Source organism: Artemia sp. Qi Xiang Cuo, chromosome 2, assembly GCF_049724085.1.
Source record: "Artemia sp. Qi Xiang Cuo chromosome 2, ASM4972408v1, whole genome shotgun sequence".
NCBI classification, from domain to species: Eukaryota; Metazoa; Arthropoda; class Branchiopoda; order Anostraca; family Artemiidae; genus Artemia; species Artemia sp. Qi Xiang Cuo.
Window position 1 is genome coordinate 50,476,755 of NC_142795.1, and position 18,342 is coordinate 50,495,096.

Here is an 18,342-nt window from a genome sequence, read left to right on the forward strand (position 1 = left end):
TCATCAGAAATGAATTTCTTCCTCCAGTTGGTAACAGTAACCACTCAGTTATCCTCTCTGTGCTGTCTATGAATAGTCGTCTTCAAACTAACTTGCGTCCTCAAACTTTTAGTGACTATCATGAAATACAGCAGGAATTGGTATCAATTAATTGGTCAGAGCTCATTACTTCTGATATCAACACGTCATGGTTGAATGTCAAGGTTTTTCTTGTGATTATTATCGCTTCTTATCAGCAGTTGTACCAAACCTATCCTGCTCAAGTCATCCTCAGGGCTATATTGTAGTAATTACCCTTCCCATATTTTAGTGCATACATTTTTATATAATATATTTTCCCTTATTGTTCTAGTTTTATATTTGTGTTTTAAAGCCTTTTCCAATAGGCACTGTCCAGAGGTCCTCCAAAAAAAAACGTCCCCCCAGATCCCAAATCAAATTCCATAATGAAAGATACCCATCATGGATGGTCAAGCACATTATCTGAAAGTTCTAATGATGGCTCCGATTCTGAGAATAGGACAATGATAACTGTAGGTCCTAATGCAACCAAAAATGATGATAATGGGTTTCAAGAGGTCCTCTCTAGAAGCTCTAAAAAAAGGAAAAAAATCTCCCAAATTTAAAGCATTTCCCCTCTCCCTGCTCAAGATCCGTACTCCAAAAACTTAGGAATTTACCTTAAAATTACACCCACTACCCCCTTTGATATAAAAAGGATCACTGCAATTAGAGTTGCAATTTTTAAACTGCTAAAATCAATGTTCTCTCTTAACATTAACCGTGATGGATCTCTGCTAATAGCTGTAGAAGATCAGAAATCAGCAGATACAATAATTAACCTTAAATCCCTTCTGAATATCCCAATTATTGCATCTAATTGGAACCCAAAACAATCACCCACAAAAATTGTAGTTTACAATGTTCCCCCAGAGATATCAACTCAGGAGTTAAAAGAAGGCCTCTCAGATAGGGCTTGAAACACAATCCCAGTTGAGGATGTTACACAACTTGGAAAACCTAATTATACTGGCCTAAAAAATAGTAGATCCTTCTTATTCACACTAAAGGATATAATTGATATCCCAGAAAAATTATTCCTATTTGGGCAAATCAAACCGCACAAGGAATACAAACCTAAGCCTATCCAGTGTCAGAAGTGTTTCAAACTGGGACACACAACAAACAAATGCAATGAAATTCTCCAAGAGTGTAGTAATTGGAAATCTTTCCATCCTAAAGAGCTGACAACTTGCAAAAACACCCAGCCTACATGCATCAATTGCAAAGGTCCTCATGAATCTACAAATAAATCATTATGCCCTGCATACAAGAAAAGAGCTCTAACACTCCAAATATCAACAGAGAAGGCCATCCCATCCCCTTCGCAGCGATGGAAGCAAATGCTGCCCAACAATACCAAATAAAGCCTGTAATGAAACCAACCAAAACCCCCAAGTCAAATGTCCCAAATGCATCAAGCACCCCATATAAAACAATATCTTCTAAGCCCCTAGCTCAAATCCCTATCAGAAAGAATCACCAAGCCACCAAGCCTTGTTTTCCGGTGAGATGAGGCCAGCCTGTCCCTCCCTTTCAAGAAGAAACAAACCAGAAACACTACCAGGAATCAATCCCTTAACAAACAAACAGGATGCACTACCAAAAATACAATCCCCAAATATATGCTTATTCATTTTAAACTGTAATGCAGTTCAGGCCATGAACATACATCAACTACAGAAAACAAAAGTTATTGCAGAATTGGCAAAAATCTACATCCCAGATGATATGCTCATTCAAGCAAAAAAAGATCTTGCTTTATTTTTAACAAAGCTGAACATTGATACACAGTCATATGAAGAATAAATCAACAACACAACATTTATCAATACTCCAATGGAATGTAAGATCACTCACAGAAAATAAGCTAAATGAACTAATATCATTTATGAATAATAATTCCATTAATATTGCTTTCCTCCAGGAAACTAATTTAACCCAAAATCAACAAATTAAGTCTCTGGAATATACTATCCTGAGAAAGGATAGATCTTCAGAGAGAAAAGGAGGTGGTGTAGCTTTATTAGTTAATAATAATATAAAATTTTGTGGCATTAATTTTTCCAGATTTTGAAAATGATGTTGATGTAATTGGTATAAGTGTTTGGCTGAATAATTTAAAAACCTACATAATAAGCTTCTATAACCCGAATGGCCAAACTTCAGATGCCAAGGATTTCTTTAATCATATAAATAATTATAACATGTAAAAAAATATCATTATTTGTGGTGATTTCATTGCTCACAACCTTTTGTGGGAGAAACAAACCAGCAAATAAAGGTGGTAAATTTATTTAGGATATGACTTCAAATTATAATGAATTAGCTGTTGCTACCCCTCCAAACCTGAATACATATTTTAACCCCATAAGTGGCAAATTCTCTTCAATTGACCTATAAGTTGTGTCTTTAAACTTTTTGAACAAAATTTACATTAGTAAAATTGATAATCTGTGTACAGACCACTTTGATATAGTTTGCTCCCTAAATGAGCCTGCTGAAACTTCATCTCATACCTCCAAATATATCATCGTTAAAGCAAATTGGTCTATTTTCCAAAAAAAGCTAAGTGATGAAATTATAAGTTTCAACTAAAGTTCATGCATTTCTAATAAAACAGTTGACACACATGATGAAGCCTTAATTTCTTTACTAATAAATACAGCTAATCATACTATCCCCAGGACAACACCTAAGAAAACATTCCCTAAACAAATTCCTAAAGCATGGTGGACAAATGAGTGCCTAAATAAATGGAAGATAAAAAAGGCAGCTAGGACAGAATTCATAAAAAAACCAACACCTACTACATATTTAAAAAAATTACAAGCAGAATCTAATCTAAAAAGGACTATAATAGATGCTAAATATAAATACTGGAATAATTTTGCAAATAATGTCTCCAGAGAAACACATGAGCCAATTATACATAAAGTTATAAGCCACATATGTGGGGAAAACACTTCTACCAACCCACTCTTGTATGAGCTTATGCATAATAATACCCATTATGACAATGATATTGAAAAGACTAATTTATTTGCAACTCTTTTTGCTAATAAGCTAACATCAAATAATCAAAGCAAACTGTCCACAATTCCTATGAACCCTAGTTACCAACCGCGCCCAGGATCCGAGTATATAACTAATCCATTTTCAATCCAGGAATTGAATAATGCAATACATCATATTAGGTCCAAAACTAGCAGCAGCTATGACAATATACACCCTACATAGATAAAGAATCTCACACCATCATACAAACAAAAACTGCTAAATTGTTATAATCACAATTGGGCATCCTCTAGGTTCCCCAATATATGGAAATGTTCGTCCCTCCTACCAATCCTAAAGAAAAACAAACCAAAAGATAACCCTGAGTCTTATAGGCCCATAATGATTACACCTGTGATGGGGGAGATAATGGAGAAAATGATTTATCACAGACTCCTCTGGTTTGTTGAGAAAAATAACATGATCCCACACACTCAAACTGGATTCAGGAAATACCACTCCTCAACAGATGCTTTCATTTTGCTAACAAATGCAATAAATGAATCTTTCTCAAAAAATAATATCCTAGTGGCAGCTTTCCTTGATTTTGAAGGAGCAAATGACAATGTGAACCACCAAATCCTTTTAAACAAACTTGGAAACCTTAGAGTACCTCCTAAGCTAATATCCTTTATTAAATCCGTCATAGAAGTGCGAAGTTTCATTGTTTGTGTTGGTTCAGCCTCTTCACCCCAAAAGTCAATATCCAAAGGCCTACCTCAGGGAGCAGTCCTCAGTTGCCTCCTATTTGCCCTATATCTCTGGGACATGAACCTACCCCACACGAATCTACAATATGCTGATGATCTGGTGCTATGGTCATCTGGCAACACCTTTCAGATAGCACAGTCAAATCTGCAAAAGTCACTTTTCCAGTTTGAAAAATTCTCTCAACATTCAGATTTACCCATTGCACCCACCAAGTCAAAAATAATTCAATTTCACAGGAAGCGAAACCATGTTAATGCAAAACTAACTCTAAATAAAACAACTATTCCAGAAGATAATAATATTAATTACCTAGGTCTCATGATTGACCAAAAACTTAATTTCCAACTCCAAATTTCAAACACAATAAAAAAATGTTATAGAAAAGCAAATATACTAAAATGACTTCTTTCCACACCCTGGGGTTGTAAGGAGAAAACCTTACTCCAGTTTTATAAATCACATATAAGACCCCATATTGACTATGGGCTCATTGTCTATGGTGCATGTGCAAAGACCCAGATGTAAAAAATTGAAACAATACAAGCTGATACAATACGTCTCATGTTTTCTCTTAGGAAACCCACAAGCACCATGTTTCTGCGTATGAAAAGGGGATTAACAACAATAAGAGAGAGACGTAGGTTTCTCTTGATAAAACATCTTACACAAATTGAATCAAATAGCTCACACACATTACATAATTGGTTAAGAAATCCAGCCATGTATAGAGGTATTGCAGATGAGTATGCCAATATTCAAAAGAAGTTCCCTGTACCAGCAAAGTCTATTGCACCTACTTTCCCCCATTCCCCACCATGGAATTGGTCATCTCCCATAATAAATACTGAATTTTCAAAATGGAATAAAGATTTAACCCCCATTGCTTTTGTTCAGAAAAAATTTGCAGAACTTGATACAATTACCTATAAAAATCACTTCCAAATGTTTGTTGGTGGGTCAAAAATGAATGAGAAGGTTGCAAGTGGTGTTTTCCTTCCTCACCTGAAAATTGCAATGGGCAAGAGATTATTTAATAATTTATCTATAATGTCTGCTGAGTTAAATGCCATAATCATGGCATTAGAACACCTTAAGCAAAACCAATCTTTGATTGAAAATTTGAATAATATTATCATCTATTCCTACTCTTTATCAAGCCTGGAGTTGCTGGCCTCAGCTCCTCAATATAAGTTGGACATTGACACTTATCATTGTCTCAGTATTATTGATAATCTTGCTTCAAGTGGCATAAAAACTTACTTTCAGTACATTCCTAGCCACTCTGGCATAAGTGGTAATCATCAGGTTGATGAAATAGCAAAAAATGCTATAAATATTGACCAGCCAAGTGGGAGACCAATCCCAATTAGAGATATTTACCGATGGAGGCTATCAGATATTAATTTTAATAAGATTAATCCTATCCTTTCCCCCTTTCCCAATAAGTATCTTTCTAAAATTTATCATAGAATTCGTTCTGGAACAAATGGACTAAATTTCCTTGCATTCTCATATAAGCTGTCTAATTCAAGTGGACCAATTCCACTGTCCCCTCTTTACAGGCATTGTAATATAAATAATGAAACATTTGACCATTGCCTATTTGAATGTAATATGCTGACGTCTGCACAACATACCTTGCTTTCTAAAATGTTAAAATACTTCAAACACCACAAAATCCCACTATCAGCCAAGAGCCTAGCCAACTATACCAGCACACAGAGCATAGAAATCGACATCTATCATCTTATATTTGAACTCCTAGAGTCGAAAGATCTGCTGAAAGATATCTGAATATATCTAATAAATATGAGGCAATCAAGTCAGTAGCTCTATAGCCCACAGAGTGAAGCAAAAGGAAAAGGGCTAAATAGTGTTACTGAAAAGCCGGCCTGCTGTAAAATAGAAGAAGAAGCACTCCCGTGTTATTTATCAAAGACAACCAAAAACAAGGATACAAAGAGGACTATCAATAGGAAAGCCAGAGCTTGGAAAAGGTACAAAAAGAAAAAAAACAAGAAACTTGGCTAAGGTATGCAAAGGCTCAGAATCTTGTCTTGGACTCAGTTAGGAAACTGAAGTCTGAATATGAGGAGAAGCTTGCCACTGATATCAAGGCAAACCCCAAATCCTTCTGGAGGCATGTTTCTGCTAAAAGTCCTAACCGTCACACCATTCCTGACCTCAAACATAGCGGGGTAACGCACTTGTCTCCAATAGATAAAGCTAATTTACTAAATGTCCAGTTTGCCTCCGCTTTCACCACCCGGTCTTGTCCAACCATCCCTGCAGCACCATCACATTCTGTATCTACCCCAATGCCTAGCCTGTTAGTTACTGAAGAAATGGTCTTATCTAGCCTCAATAAACTTGATGTTAACAAGTCCAAGGGACCTGACGGGTTACACCCAAGGCTTCTTCAAGAGTGTAGAAATGTCCTCGCTTCTCCTCTGTGCAGACTTCCAGCTGTCCCTAAAAAACAGAGAGCTACCTACAGATTGGAAAACGTCATATGTCATGCCAATCCACAAAAAAGGCCCCAAGGATTGTGCTGAAAATTACCGTCCCATCAGCATCACTTCTGTGGTTGTAAAGGTGCTCGAGAGATTTGTAAATAGAGCTCTCATTCAGCACTTTGAAACTAACAACATACTAACTCCTTCTCAACATGGCTTCAGATCTGGTAGAACTGTGGACACTAACCTAATACAGACAGACGAGTATGAAACATCACTGCTGCATTGAGGATTTCCTGTTGATATGGTGCTCCTGGACCTCTCAAAAGCTTTTGACAGGGTATGTCATGAATTCCTGATCACCAAACTGAAGGCAGCAGCTGTTGATGGTGTTACTGTGCAGTGGATACAGAGTTTCCTATCAGAAAGAACACAAGCCATCAGGGTCTATGATTCTCAAGGTGTTCCTCATTTTTTGTCATCCATAACTGTGTTAAGTGGCATCCCCCAGGGGACCATCCTTGGACCAAGTCTCTTCACTTTTTATATTATTGATGCACCAAACCTTCTCTTGAACCTCCTCACACTTTATGCTGATGACTCAAAACTTGTTGGCAAAGCTGCTATACCATCTGATCTCCAATCTATACAAATGGGTCTTGATATTCTTGGAAGCTGGGCTGATAAATGGCTCCTCCCCTTTAATGCTGAAAAATGTCATGTCATTCATTTTGGCAAACATAATCCACATCAGCAGTACCATCTCCAAGGTAACCCCCTCTCTGCAGTTACTGAAGAAAGAGATCTTGGAGTCATTGTTGATCATTGGCTGAGTTTCAGTACCCATGCAAAATCTGTATCTTCTTCTGTCTTCCAATCCTTTGGACTTATTAAAAGAACTATCTCTAGCCGGCGTCCTAAAGTATTTATGAAGCTCTATAAGGCACTGGTTTGTCCACACCTTGAGATTGGAATGTCCCTGGTGTCCCCCTATTTTAAGAAGGAGAGGGAAATACTTCACCGTCACTTGACCCCTTCCAGTATGGTTGCTTGAAGGGATGCAGCACGTCTGTTTATTTAGTTTGGTTTTATCACCTAGTAGTTGAATGGTTGGAGTTTGGAAGCTCGTTTGTAGATTTACTTCTGGTAGACTACCGAAAGGCATTTGATTTGATTAAGCACCCTCTTGCCGCCCAGAATCTCAAGTCAATGGGTGCCTGTAAGCACATCCTCCAATTAGTAGTTGATTTCTTACATCACAGGTATCAAAAAGTGTACGCCCTTTTTCCCGGTGATATTGAATCGGAATGGGTGGAAATTACATGTGGCGCCCCACAAGGTACCAAATTAGCAGCTCTTCTTTTCCTGGCTATTATCAACTATGTACTTTCTGACTTTGACGATCGTTTTAAATTCGTCGATGATTTGTCTGTGCTTCTTAAATACCACATATAGGATTCGCAAGCTGTAGCCCAGTTCGACCCAAATTTTTTCGATCAGTTTAAATCACAGTGTACTGCAAACAGTCTTCAAATTAATGAGAATAAATCAAAGGTTTTGAGGTTCAACCCACTTAAATGTGATTTTACCTACCCCGCGACTTTGTTCCCTTCTGCTTTGTGTGCGACTATCTTGGGTGTCACCTTTAGTGTGGACTGTTTGTTCTCTATTCATGTACAAGAGCTGGTTAAGAAGGGGCATTATGCTATGCGGACACTGGTGGCAATGTGCCGCCTAGGTTTTTCAGTGTATCAGCTGAAAACAGCGTACCTCACTTTTATTTGACCCATCCTTGAATATGCGTGTCCCGTCTGGGGCCCACAAGTTCATCACATAGATTACTTAAGTAATGATTTTGAGGGGATCCAGAAACGAGCTGTAAAGATCATTGTTTGCGACAAATATGTAGATTACAGCTCTGCTCTGAAGTCACTTGAAATACCTAGCCTTTGCGATTGCTGTTTTCAGCTGATGATTCGTTTTGGCCAGTTTTTATTGTCTAGTCCTGTACATAGGACAATATTACCACCTAAAATGCCTGTCTGCACAAATACCAGAAGCAAAAGCAAACTTATGCCCATCTCGTGCTGCACAAACAGACTTAGTAACTCCTTTGTTCCTTTTTTTACAAGTGCTTTTAATAAAATGTAGAGAAGTGTTTTCATGTAAAAAACAGCGCCTTTTAGTGCATTTTTTTTTAATGTGTCTATGACAGCTGTTTTCATTAAAATGATTCTGATTCTGAAAAAGTACAGAGAAGAGCAACTAAGATGGTTGATGGCCTCAAACAAGTGCCATATGAAGAGCATTTGCGTCATCTGAAGCTCCCTACTCTCACATACCAGAGGAAGCAAGGCAACATGATTCTAACCCACAAAGTCATTTCAAAAAATACTCTTCCTGGTCTCCTTGCTCCCCCAGAACGCCTTGTGACAAGAGGACATTCAATGAAAATTTTCAAGAAGCACTCTTCTATCCGAGAGAGAAGCCATTTCTTCAGCCAATGAATAACCAACTTGTGGAATCAGCTCTCTGAAGATATGGTGTCTGCAGACTCGATGATTGCCTTCAAGTGAAGACTTGGCGAAGATTGGCAACAGCAGGAGTTCCTCTACAACTGGGAAGCTGCTGAGTCTACAACCCGAATTTAGCAAGCGAATCACAACAAAAAAAACCAACAAAACATTAGATGTCATTATGGAGCATTACAAGGATGGAAAATCCTTAAATTCGCTCCAAGCTGCGATTTAAGGTAATTCAGGGTATATATTTGCACATAGGGGTTTAGAGGTCTGAAGTTCATTTTCAACACCAATAAATATAATTCTCACTCTAAAGGTATGTCTATTCTCAGTTATCTCATTAGTGAGCTATTCAGAATACATTGTAAATCTAGTAAACTTATATTTACCAGTTCTAGGCCATGAGCACCGATAGGCTGAATTCCAGGAGGGGGGGATCCAGAGGAACCTGGTCTAATTGGCACTTTTAATGGTATATAATAGAAATCTCAAAACAAAAATATAAAAAATAAAGCAGCATCATTCAGCCAGGAAGGGGGTGGTGCCCCCTGAGACTAGTTAGGCATGCCTTTCCAAAAACTGACAAACAAGTATTTGTCCAATAAGAGAGTCATACTTACTCCCACCATTTACCTGTGCAGCCATTTAAACATTTGCCTCTCAATTATTTGGACTATATTTCTTGGCTTTTCTCTTTCTATAATTAGCCATGTCTTGATGCAACCTACTTATGGGTGCTGATCTTATAGGCTAGTTAAGGTGCTTCTTGCTGTCTTGGAAAGTAACAAGTTTAGTTATTGAAACTTTCAAGAATGAATCCAGGGCCTAAAATATAACCTAGGAAGTTGATATTAAGCTACTATCTTTGTGTTTATTATAGATTTTGTGGTTGGTCCCCAAAGAAGAAGACACTATAAAATTCTCAAGAATAGGCTACTTTAAAAATTCAAAAATACTTAGGACTATATCATTTCTGAAAGTAGCCTACTTTACTTTACCCCCACCACCTTCTACTGGTCAAATATATGTGCCAATTTATATATTCCCAATGAATTTTTCCATTGCTTTATGCAACCACTATTGTTTGTTTACCATTAAATTAACTTGAAGAAAAGAGTCATTTATGAAAAATTTATGGAGAATACATAGTATTAGTCTACAGTTAGCCCTGCTCCAAAGGAAACACCATACAGTTCTGAAAACAACTTTTTAAAAATTCATATATAGCCCTAGACTATTTGCAAAAATACAAGGAAATGCTATAATAATAGATTCTTACTTTATAGTATGCAGAAAGTTTATGTTAATCAGTTTGCCATGTATCTGTCTATTTTCACCCATATCTGTAAATTAAATATTTATTCAACTGTCTCATTGTTTCACAATTATATTAGGCTGAGAATAAAATGGAGGTGCAATTAAAAACTATAGAGAAATGTATTGCTTAGGCTTATATTGGGTTCTGTTAAAGGGTACAATTGTCACATAGCAACCTCTATATTAGGGAAGATTGTTGATTAGGGTATTTAACGGCACTATTCTTTTGTTATTATAGTCTGTGATCCTGCCAGTCTTTAAATTTATGAATAATCTAATCAATTAGTGTGACTGTCCTATCATCATGTCAGTACCATATTAAATTATGGGCTATTTTATGACCAAACACCATAACACTACTAGATAATTGTAGCAGTCTTTGACTGGTTATTTTCTGTTTCTGCATCAAATTTACCTAAGCTAGGTTACCATCTATCCCTATTTAAATGAACCTGGCTATTAAAGTTTTCTAATGAAAACTACCATATTTCTGCCTGGGATCCTGTCTAGTTGTTCCTGTAACTGCATAAAATTTTTCTGAGTCACTACTGTCTCTACTAGTCAGTTCTGCAGGGGAATATACCACTATGACCCATATTGTATGCTTTTTGGTCATAAAGTAAGTAACTAGAATTCCATTTTTAATATCTTACATACCCAAACAAGGCTAAGAGGCCTTCTTACTCATCACAACCTCTGCCTTCTACCTGTATACCCAATCCTTCCTACCTAAATTAGTAAATTCCATATCACCTAATTTCAAGTTTCCTGACCTGGAAGATATGTTTGTGAAACTGCAAGCAAGTCTAGTTCAAAATGTCTGAATTTGTCAGTCAATACATAGTTGTTGCTCAACATTGCAATTTTTATACTGTTCAAATCAGTTGAATTGTTACAGTCCTAAGTAAAGCAATAGGTCCCACCAGTGGTGGTCAGCAACTAGTAACTGCTTTTCAACTGTATACAAATTTCTAAGCCAGCATTGAACCCAACAGCAAGAAGTACCTTGGACCTCAAGTTGAATGAATGGCTGGTGCAATTCTGGACCTATCTTGTTCTCTAAATGATTTACCACACTTGACATTGCTGTTTTATCAACAAAAATTGACATCCTGCAAAAGCAATCTCAACCCTAGTCAAACCTCTGACTAATTATATATATGCTTGTAAATATTATGTTACAATGGGAAGAGGTTAACTAGCCTAAAAAAGGCCCACCAAAACAAACAAACCCAGAAGAATTGTTCATTAATCAAGACCTAGTGCAATGATGTGTTGTTTACTAGACTGTGATTTTCTAAAGGAGTGCCACTCTTCAAGGTAACCCTATTGCACTGTTTGTTGTCATGCTTCTAGCTAGACAAACTGATGAAAAGTTCATCCAATGTCAATATGAAGTCATGTAAATAGGTTTTCAGTTTGTGGTGATAAACTGTAAATGACATGTTACTCTTGTCTATAGTAACAGAAACTTAAAAACAAAGCATTTCTATGGCAGTATTTACATCAAAAGAATCAATTTTCATGATGATTCTAAAAGTGTAAAGTTCTGTAAGTTTGAAGCTACCCTCCCAAAGTTACAAGCATGAAAAAATTTGCTGCATTTTAAAAAGGGGCAAAACACCTCCAAAAGGGTAAGTAGTCTTAATAAAATTATACACGTATTATGTTCCGCGTATTAGAGAACCCTGTTATAGAGGTCTCATGCTCCTATAAAAAAACCTCTAAATTTTGCATTTTTTTTTTCAAAGACAAATGATCATGGATGTATGTTTATTTGTCTGTTTTTCCCAGGGGTGATTGCACCAAAACAATTACCCTAAAATATTGAGAGAAGGTTCATTTGACCATAGTAAAGTGGGTTTTTTTTACCATTTTATGGAATAAAACAACAATTTTTCCCCAAAGAGTGAGGAAAAGCTATTGATAAAAATTATGTATTGAGTTTCCCAGTTTCAGAAGCAGTAATGCTGGGTGGTGGGGCCATCCATCCTAAAGATGCAGATAGGCCATACAAAATTAATGGTTAATATGGGAATTAAAAAAAAAAATCATTTAACTAATATCAATTATTTGAGGTTTGATAAATCTCATACAGTGATGTATACTTACCCACATCAGCTATTAGAGAAGAGGGCTTATGATTTTTTTTGTAGTTGGGGGGAGCCTGCCTAAAGCCTCAAAAATGGTTTTTGTTCCCAAATTTTCCAACTTTTTTTGAGCCCTCAGATAATTCTAGGAGGATGTCTATATGGAGAGGGGGGTGTGGTAAAAATTTATTTTTAATCACCCTTCATTCCACGGTCTTGCTGAAAACAAATCTCCTTGTAACACTTGCTGTATTCCCCTTCTAAGAAATTTTGTGGGTGCACTCATAATCTCCCCCCCCCCCCTCCTGCCTCTACCTTTTGTGCCAGTAAGCATGTGAATGTAATCTTTCTTGTTGCAACAGAAAAGGATTGTGTTATATATATTTGTCTTTATATAAATATTGCCAAGAATCACACAGGACTAGAGATAAACCCCCTCCCCCTGAAAAAAAAACATTGTATAGTTATCTGGAAAGCTCATAAAGAGTTTAGGAATGCGGGTGTAAAAAAAACACTTTGATGCTTCAAGCACTTAGAAACACACTTTGAGGTTTCAATCACTCTCTTCCCACCTAAATAAAGATCTACCTCCTCCATAATAGATGATGCATAATCATGCACCCAAAAATAATTTCAACAAGCCTCAAATGAATCAAATTAGTTAAATGACACTTTATAGCAAATTTCTATATTAACTGTTTATTCTGTGTGAACTACATTCATCTTTTGGAATAAATGCTGCACTGTGCAGCATTACCACCTCTGAAACTGCAAAGATCAATATACAGTTTTTGAGATTTCAAACTGATTGGTTATCTAAGAATTTTCACATGGGCCAAATTGTTGTTTCATGCCACAAAATGGCTGAGAATGCCACTTTGTTGTGGCATAATATTTTTTTGCTGCTTAAAAGGGGTACTGGAACTTTTAGTTTCCTTTCTAATGAGTTGTCTCTGGAAGTTCTAGAACCACTGGTCCAATTCAATGAACCCTGGGGAATAAAACAAATTAAAATAAATAAAAATACACAAATGATCATTGATCTGGCAAGAAATACAGAATTTCACATTTTGGTCATTAGAGCCTTGAAAGCTATTGTATTTTCACTGCTTCTCAGAAACAAGGCAAATTTTTCTCATGTTTGTAGCTTTGGGTTGGTAAGTTTAAACCTAATGACTTTTTATTATTTGGAATTCCAATAAAAAGCTAATTCTTTTCATGTAGCCTATTTACTGTTATCAAAACTCATTTGTCTTGTAGTTCCTTACTTACAATTCATAGCCCCAACTGTTTGAAAATGTATTAATTTTAAAGCTGCTCATTAAAAGCTATTGACAAATAAAAATTTGTCAAATTTTCTAAATAGGAATTGGACTCCCCCAAAAACAAGGCATGCAGTCTTGATAGAAGTACTACTATTACTACTAACAATTCACTACAGTACCAAGCTTATGTAATAAAATCTATTATAGGCTGTTTATGTAATACAACTGACAGCTATGGATTTATGAGGCATGGGTACCTTAGCCCCAAAAGCTATTTAAAGTCCATGCTTTGAAACTTTCTATGACAGGTGCTTCAGATCAATTGATCTAATATTCAGATGATTTCAGACCAGATGACTTATTAACTTCTAATCAGATCATCTGATCAGATATGACCAAGGCCATATCCAGGGGGAGGGGGGTTTCAACCTGCCTTCCCTGAAATGTTTGTCTGACTTTAAAACCATAAAAAAATAAATATGAACAAGTTTTTGATGCGTTTCTAAAAGTTTTTTTTTTGTAAAACCCCTCCCAGAAAAATCCTTTTGTAAAATTCTTTGGGTCCCTTAAGGGATCAGACTGGTATTTGTAAGGGTAGCAATTAGTATGTTTGGAAAGTTTTAAAAGGTGCGTCTTGTGATATGTTCACCTTTTAGATAGAAAGATATTAAAAAGGATTATTTACCCACAGAAAGTAAAGAAAAATCCCAGGAATGGACCCAAAGCTTTAATAGAGCCCTGGGAGAGAATGGTATTTACTGTCATTCTTTCCGCCCTCAATAGGCACTGAAATTGTTAAACTAGGGCAAACCTTCTGTTATGAAAATAAGGGTGAAATTGTAAGGTGCTTTTTATATCTTGGAGAATGGAGAGTATTTGAATAAAAGTAATTCCCGTTAAGATATTACCCCCTTCTCTCTTTTTACTGTGTGTTCCTGTTTTGCAAAATAACGTAATTTCTGTCAGGCTAATTAGAACAAAAACTAGGCAATAAAAAAAAAATAAGTAAATTTTATATTTGGAGTAGTCATAAAGAAACTTGTAAAAAAGTAATAATTAATACATGGGCTATAATCACACAAACTAGTCAAGGTAATTATTTTATAGGCATAGACAGCTTGCCAAGGATAGACATATGGGGCTGTGTAAACTTTTTGGTGTTGGAACAACAGGTATAAGTACTAAATTACATCAGTAATTGTCTTTGATAGGTATATTTTGGTAAGGAAAAAAGACCAAAGAGGTATTACATATGAAGAAGTACTACATCCCTGCTGAAAGGGGAACTGCCCCTTTGAAGTTTCAGGGAGCTTTGCCTAAAGTATCCTCCCTCCTTGTATGAAAACTGTTTACTTTCAAATTATCCTGTTTGGTATTTTGATTATTTGTGATTGGAAAAATGTCACTTTGTTGTTTTTTGTAACCCACAAAAATTTTTTGGGGATATTTCTGTCTAAGCAATAAATCGACAGCATTAATTTTCATGCTAATTTTGCCTTTCTTTTCAGAATATTGCTGAACTTACCCCATCTTCACCTGAGGTCATTAGCAGGCAAGCAACCATTAATATAGGTAATTCTATATTTTTGCTTCTTTTAAACAAGTATTAGTCATTTGATTAGCAATGCTTCAGGCTTCTTAAAATTTGTCCCACCCTGCCCCTTTAATGTCAACATTTTCGTATATTTTCTTTGTTACCAATATAAATTTCTTGTTTGAAGGCCAATAGAATTACATCCTCTGCATATAAATCTTTTGGGCCTAAATCATTATTTTTTTTTCTTCTCACAATACCTTATTAGGCACACTTTGGATCTAAATTTCAGCCTTAGGATACCTCATATTTCATATGACTCCAAAGATACCTTGATACCAAGGATGCATAGCTAAAGGATGCTGGAGACTATACCATTTGATCTATCCATGGGGCTATGGTTTTTGTGTACAAGTTTTTTGAGGAGGGGTGTCGTTTAAATCAAACAAAACAAACTGATTATAGGCCTAATTGATTACCTTACCTTAGACCCGCCTGTGTCCCTAGAGGCACCCAGGGTATCAAGAAGGAGCCGCCAATCTTTCTATAGGTTTGCTGCTGCCAGTATGTCCTCCCACTGAGGTTCGATTAATGCATGTAGGTTATGGAGATCTGTCTGGTACATTCGACGCAGGGTGTTTCTGGGTTTGCCACTGCGGCGTGGACCCGATGGCTACCAATGGAGCACTGTATTTGGTAGTTGGAGATTGTCCATGCGTAGTACGTGGCCAAGGTATCTCCATTGGCGAACTCTTATGATATATGTCAAAAGAGGCTGGCCTGTCTTGCCATGGATGGATTGGTTTGTTGTTCTCTGCTGCCAACGGATGTTGAGAATTATTCTAAGACATGTGTTTTTGAAAGCAAGTATTCTTCTCTCTTGTTCCTGGTTCAGGTGCCAGGTTTCGGCTGCATCAAGCAGCACTGGCATAACATTGCTATTGAAGAGTTGTAGCTTTAGCCTTATAGAGAAGCTTTGTGGCCGCCAAACTTTCCGTAATATATTGAAGGCCCCATTGGCTTCGCCAATTTTTGTGAGCACTTCTTTTGTGGTCGATCTGGTGCTTTCTATTATGCTTCCCAAATATTTGAAGTGGACGCCTTGCTCTATGTGTTGGTCTCCACAAGTGATTAAATAAAAAAAAAAGTTTTTTTTACTGAAAGTAAGGAGCAACATTAAAGCTTAAAACGAACAGAAATTATTCCGTATATGAAAGGGGCTGTCCCCTCCTCAACGCCTCGTTCTTTACGCTAAAGTTTGACTCTATCTCACAACTCTATTTTTCAAAACAATAAAAAAAATTAGCGTAAAGAGCGAGATGTTGCGGAGGAGACAGCCCCTTTCATATACATAATAATTTCTGTTCGTTTTAAGTTTTAATGTTGCTCCTTTCTTTCAGTTAAAAAACTTGTTTTTTTTTAATTTAATTTCTGAACGTTTCTGAATTAATGCAGGTTTTGATTTTGGCTCACCGTACATGAATAATTAAAACGGAATTTTCATATTATTTTTTTTTATTAAATGGCTTTCTCGAAAGTTCTTTAATTTTATTTACGAACGTGTTAATTGGTAATAAATATACGTAACTTACGAATTAACTTCCGTAACGAACTTCTATATTCATATATTTTTAATACATACATTAGGGGGTTTGCCCCCTAGCCAATACCTCGCTCTTTACGCTAAAGTTCGAATTTTGCTCCAGTTCTTTAAAAACGACCCCTTAATCACAAAGGCCGTTAATTAGAATAAATAGCTCATATGAAAGTACTAAAAAAACTTTAGCGTAAAGAGCGAGGTATTGACTAGGGGGTGAACCCAATAATATACGTAATAATTTCTGTTTGTTTTAAATTTTGATGTTGCTCCTTACTTTCAGTTGAAAACTTGTTTTTTTAAAAATTTAATTTCTGATCTTCCTCCATGGAGAGGTCCTCCCACGTAACCACCGACCCCCCCCCCCAATACCAGCAAAAATTCCCCCTAAAAACATCTGTATGCTTCCCAATAACCAATACTATATGTAAACATTGGGCAAAGTTCATAACTTGCAGCCTTTCCACCGGGGACTCTGGGGGATTGTGTCATCCTCAAAGACATAGTTATTATATTTTTCGACCATGCTGAACAAAATGGTTATCTCAAAATTTTGATCGGGTGATTTTGGGGGAAAATGAGCATAAAAGGGGACCTAGTTGCCCTCCGTTTTTTCGGTCATTAAAAAGGGCACTAGAACTTTAAATGGGCTAAAATATAGTATAGCCATGTCCCTTGACTATCTAGATATGACCCCCTCTTGTCCCCCTCAATTTCCGTTCGAATGAGCCCCTTTCGAAGTCTATACGACAACCCTTTCAATAAAACTTTATATGTCCCCGGGGCATAACTTACAACCCTTGTCCTGAGAGCTTTTTTTTTGGGGGGGGGGAGCATCCTTAAAGAAAGAATTACAAGGACTTTTACGTTCGTTGAACAAACTTGCTATCTCAAAATTCTGATTGAATGTGTTTGAGAAAATGATGGGGGTGGGGGAGGGGGTCAGGTGGCCCTCCAATCACTTTCAACTGTTAAAAAGGGCACTAGAACTTCTGATCTCCAATCCAATGAGCCCCTCCGAAGTTTTGTACGACTACCCTCTCCGTAAAACCTTTTATGTCCCCGGCGCGTAACTTACAACCCTTGCCCTAAGGGATGTGGGGGGTCATCTTAAAACAAATAATTACTGGGCCTTTTAACAGGGGGGCAAGGGGGCAGTTGCCCCCCCCTCCCAATAATTTGGATAAAAAAACTATAGTATAGCCCATGTCCCTTGGCTATCTAGATATGACCCCTCTTGTCCCCCTCAATTTCCGTTCGAATGAGCCCCCCCGGGATATTCTAGGACCATTGGCTCGATACGATCACCCCTGGGAAAAAAAAAATAAATAAACACACATCTGTGATATTTCTTTGGGCAAAAAATACAAAATTCCACATTTTTGCAGATAGGAGCTTGAAACTTCTACAGTAGGGTTCTCTGATACGCTGAATCTGATGGTGTGATTTTTGTTAAGGTTCTATGACTTTTAGGGAGTGTTTCTCCCTTTTTTCGAAAATCAGGCAAATTTTCTCAGGCGCGTAACTTTTGATGGTTAGGACTAAACTTGATGCAACTTACATATTTCAAATCAGCATAAAAATCTGATTCTTTCGATGTATCTATTGGTATCAAAGTTCCGTTTTTTAGAGTTTTGGTTACTATTGAGCCAGGTTGCTCCTTACTTACAGTTTGTTACCACAAACTGTTAGATAATCAGGGGTGAGTCTTTGGTAGTCATGCATTTTGTTTT

General features: G+C 36.8%; 1 protein-coding gene across 1 annotated transcript in view; it reads left to right on the forward strand.

Moving 5' to 3' along the window:
• The window catches only part of eIF2gamma (eukaryotic translation initiation factor 2 subunit gamma), a 65,709-nt gene that overhangs the window by 4,652 nt on the left and 42,715 nt on the right, over window positions 1-18,342 (forward strand). The window contains exon 2 of the mRNA XM_089101573.1: window positions 14,987-15,050. Coding sequence (XP_088957699.1) covers window positions 14,987-15,050 — 64 coding nt within the window. The remainder of the gene's footprint in view (window positions 1-14,986; window positions 15,051-18,342) is intronic.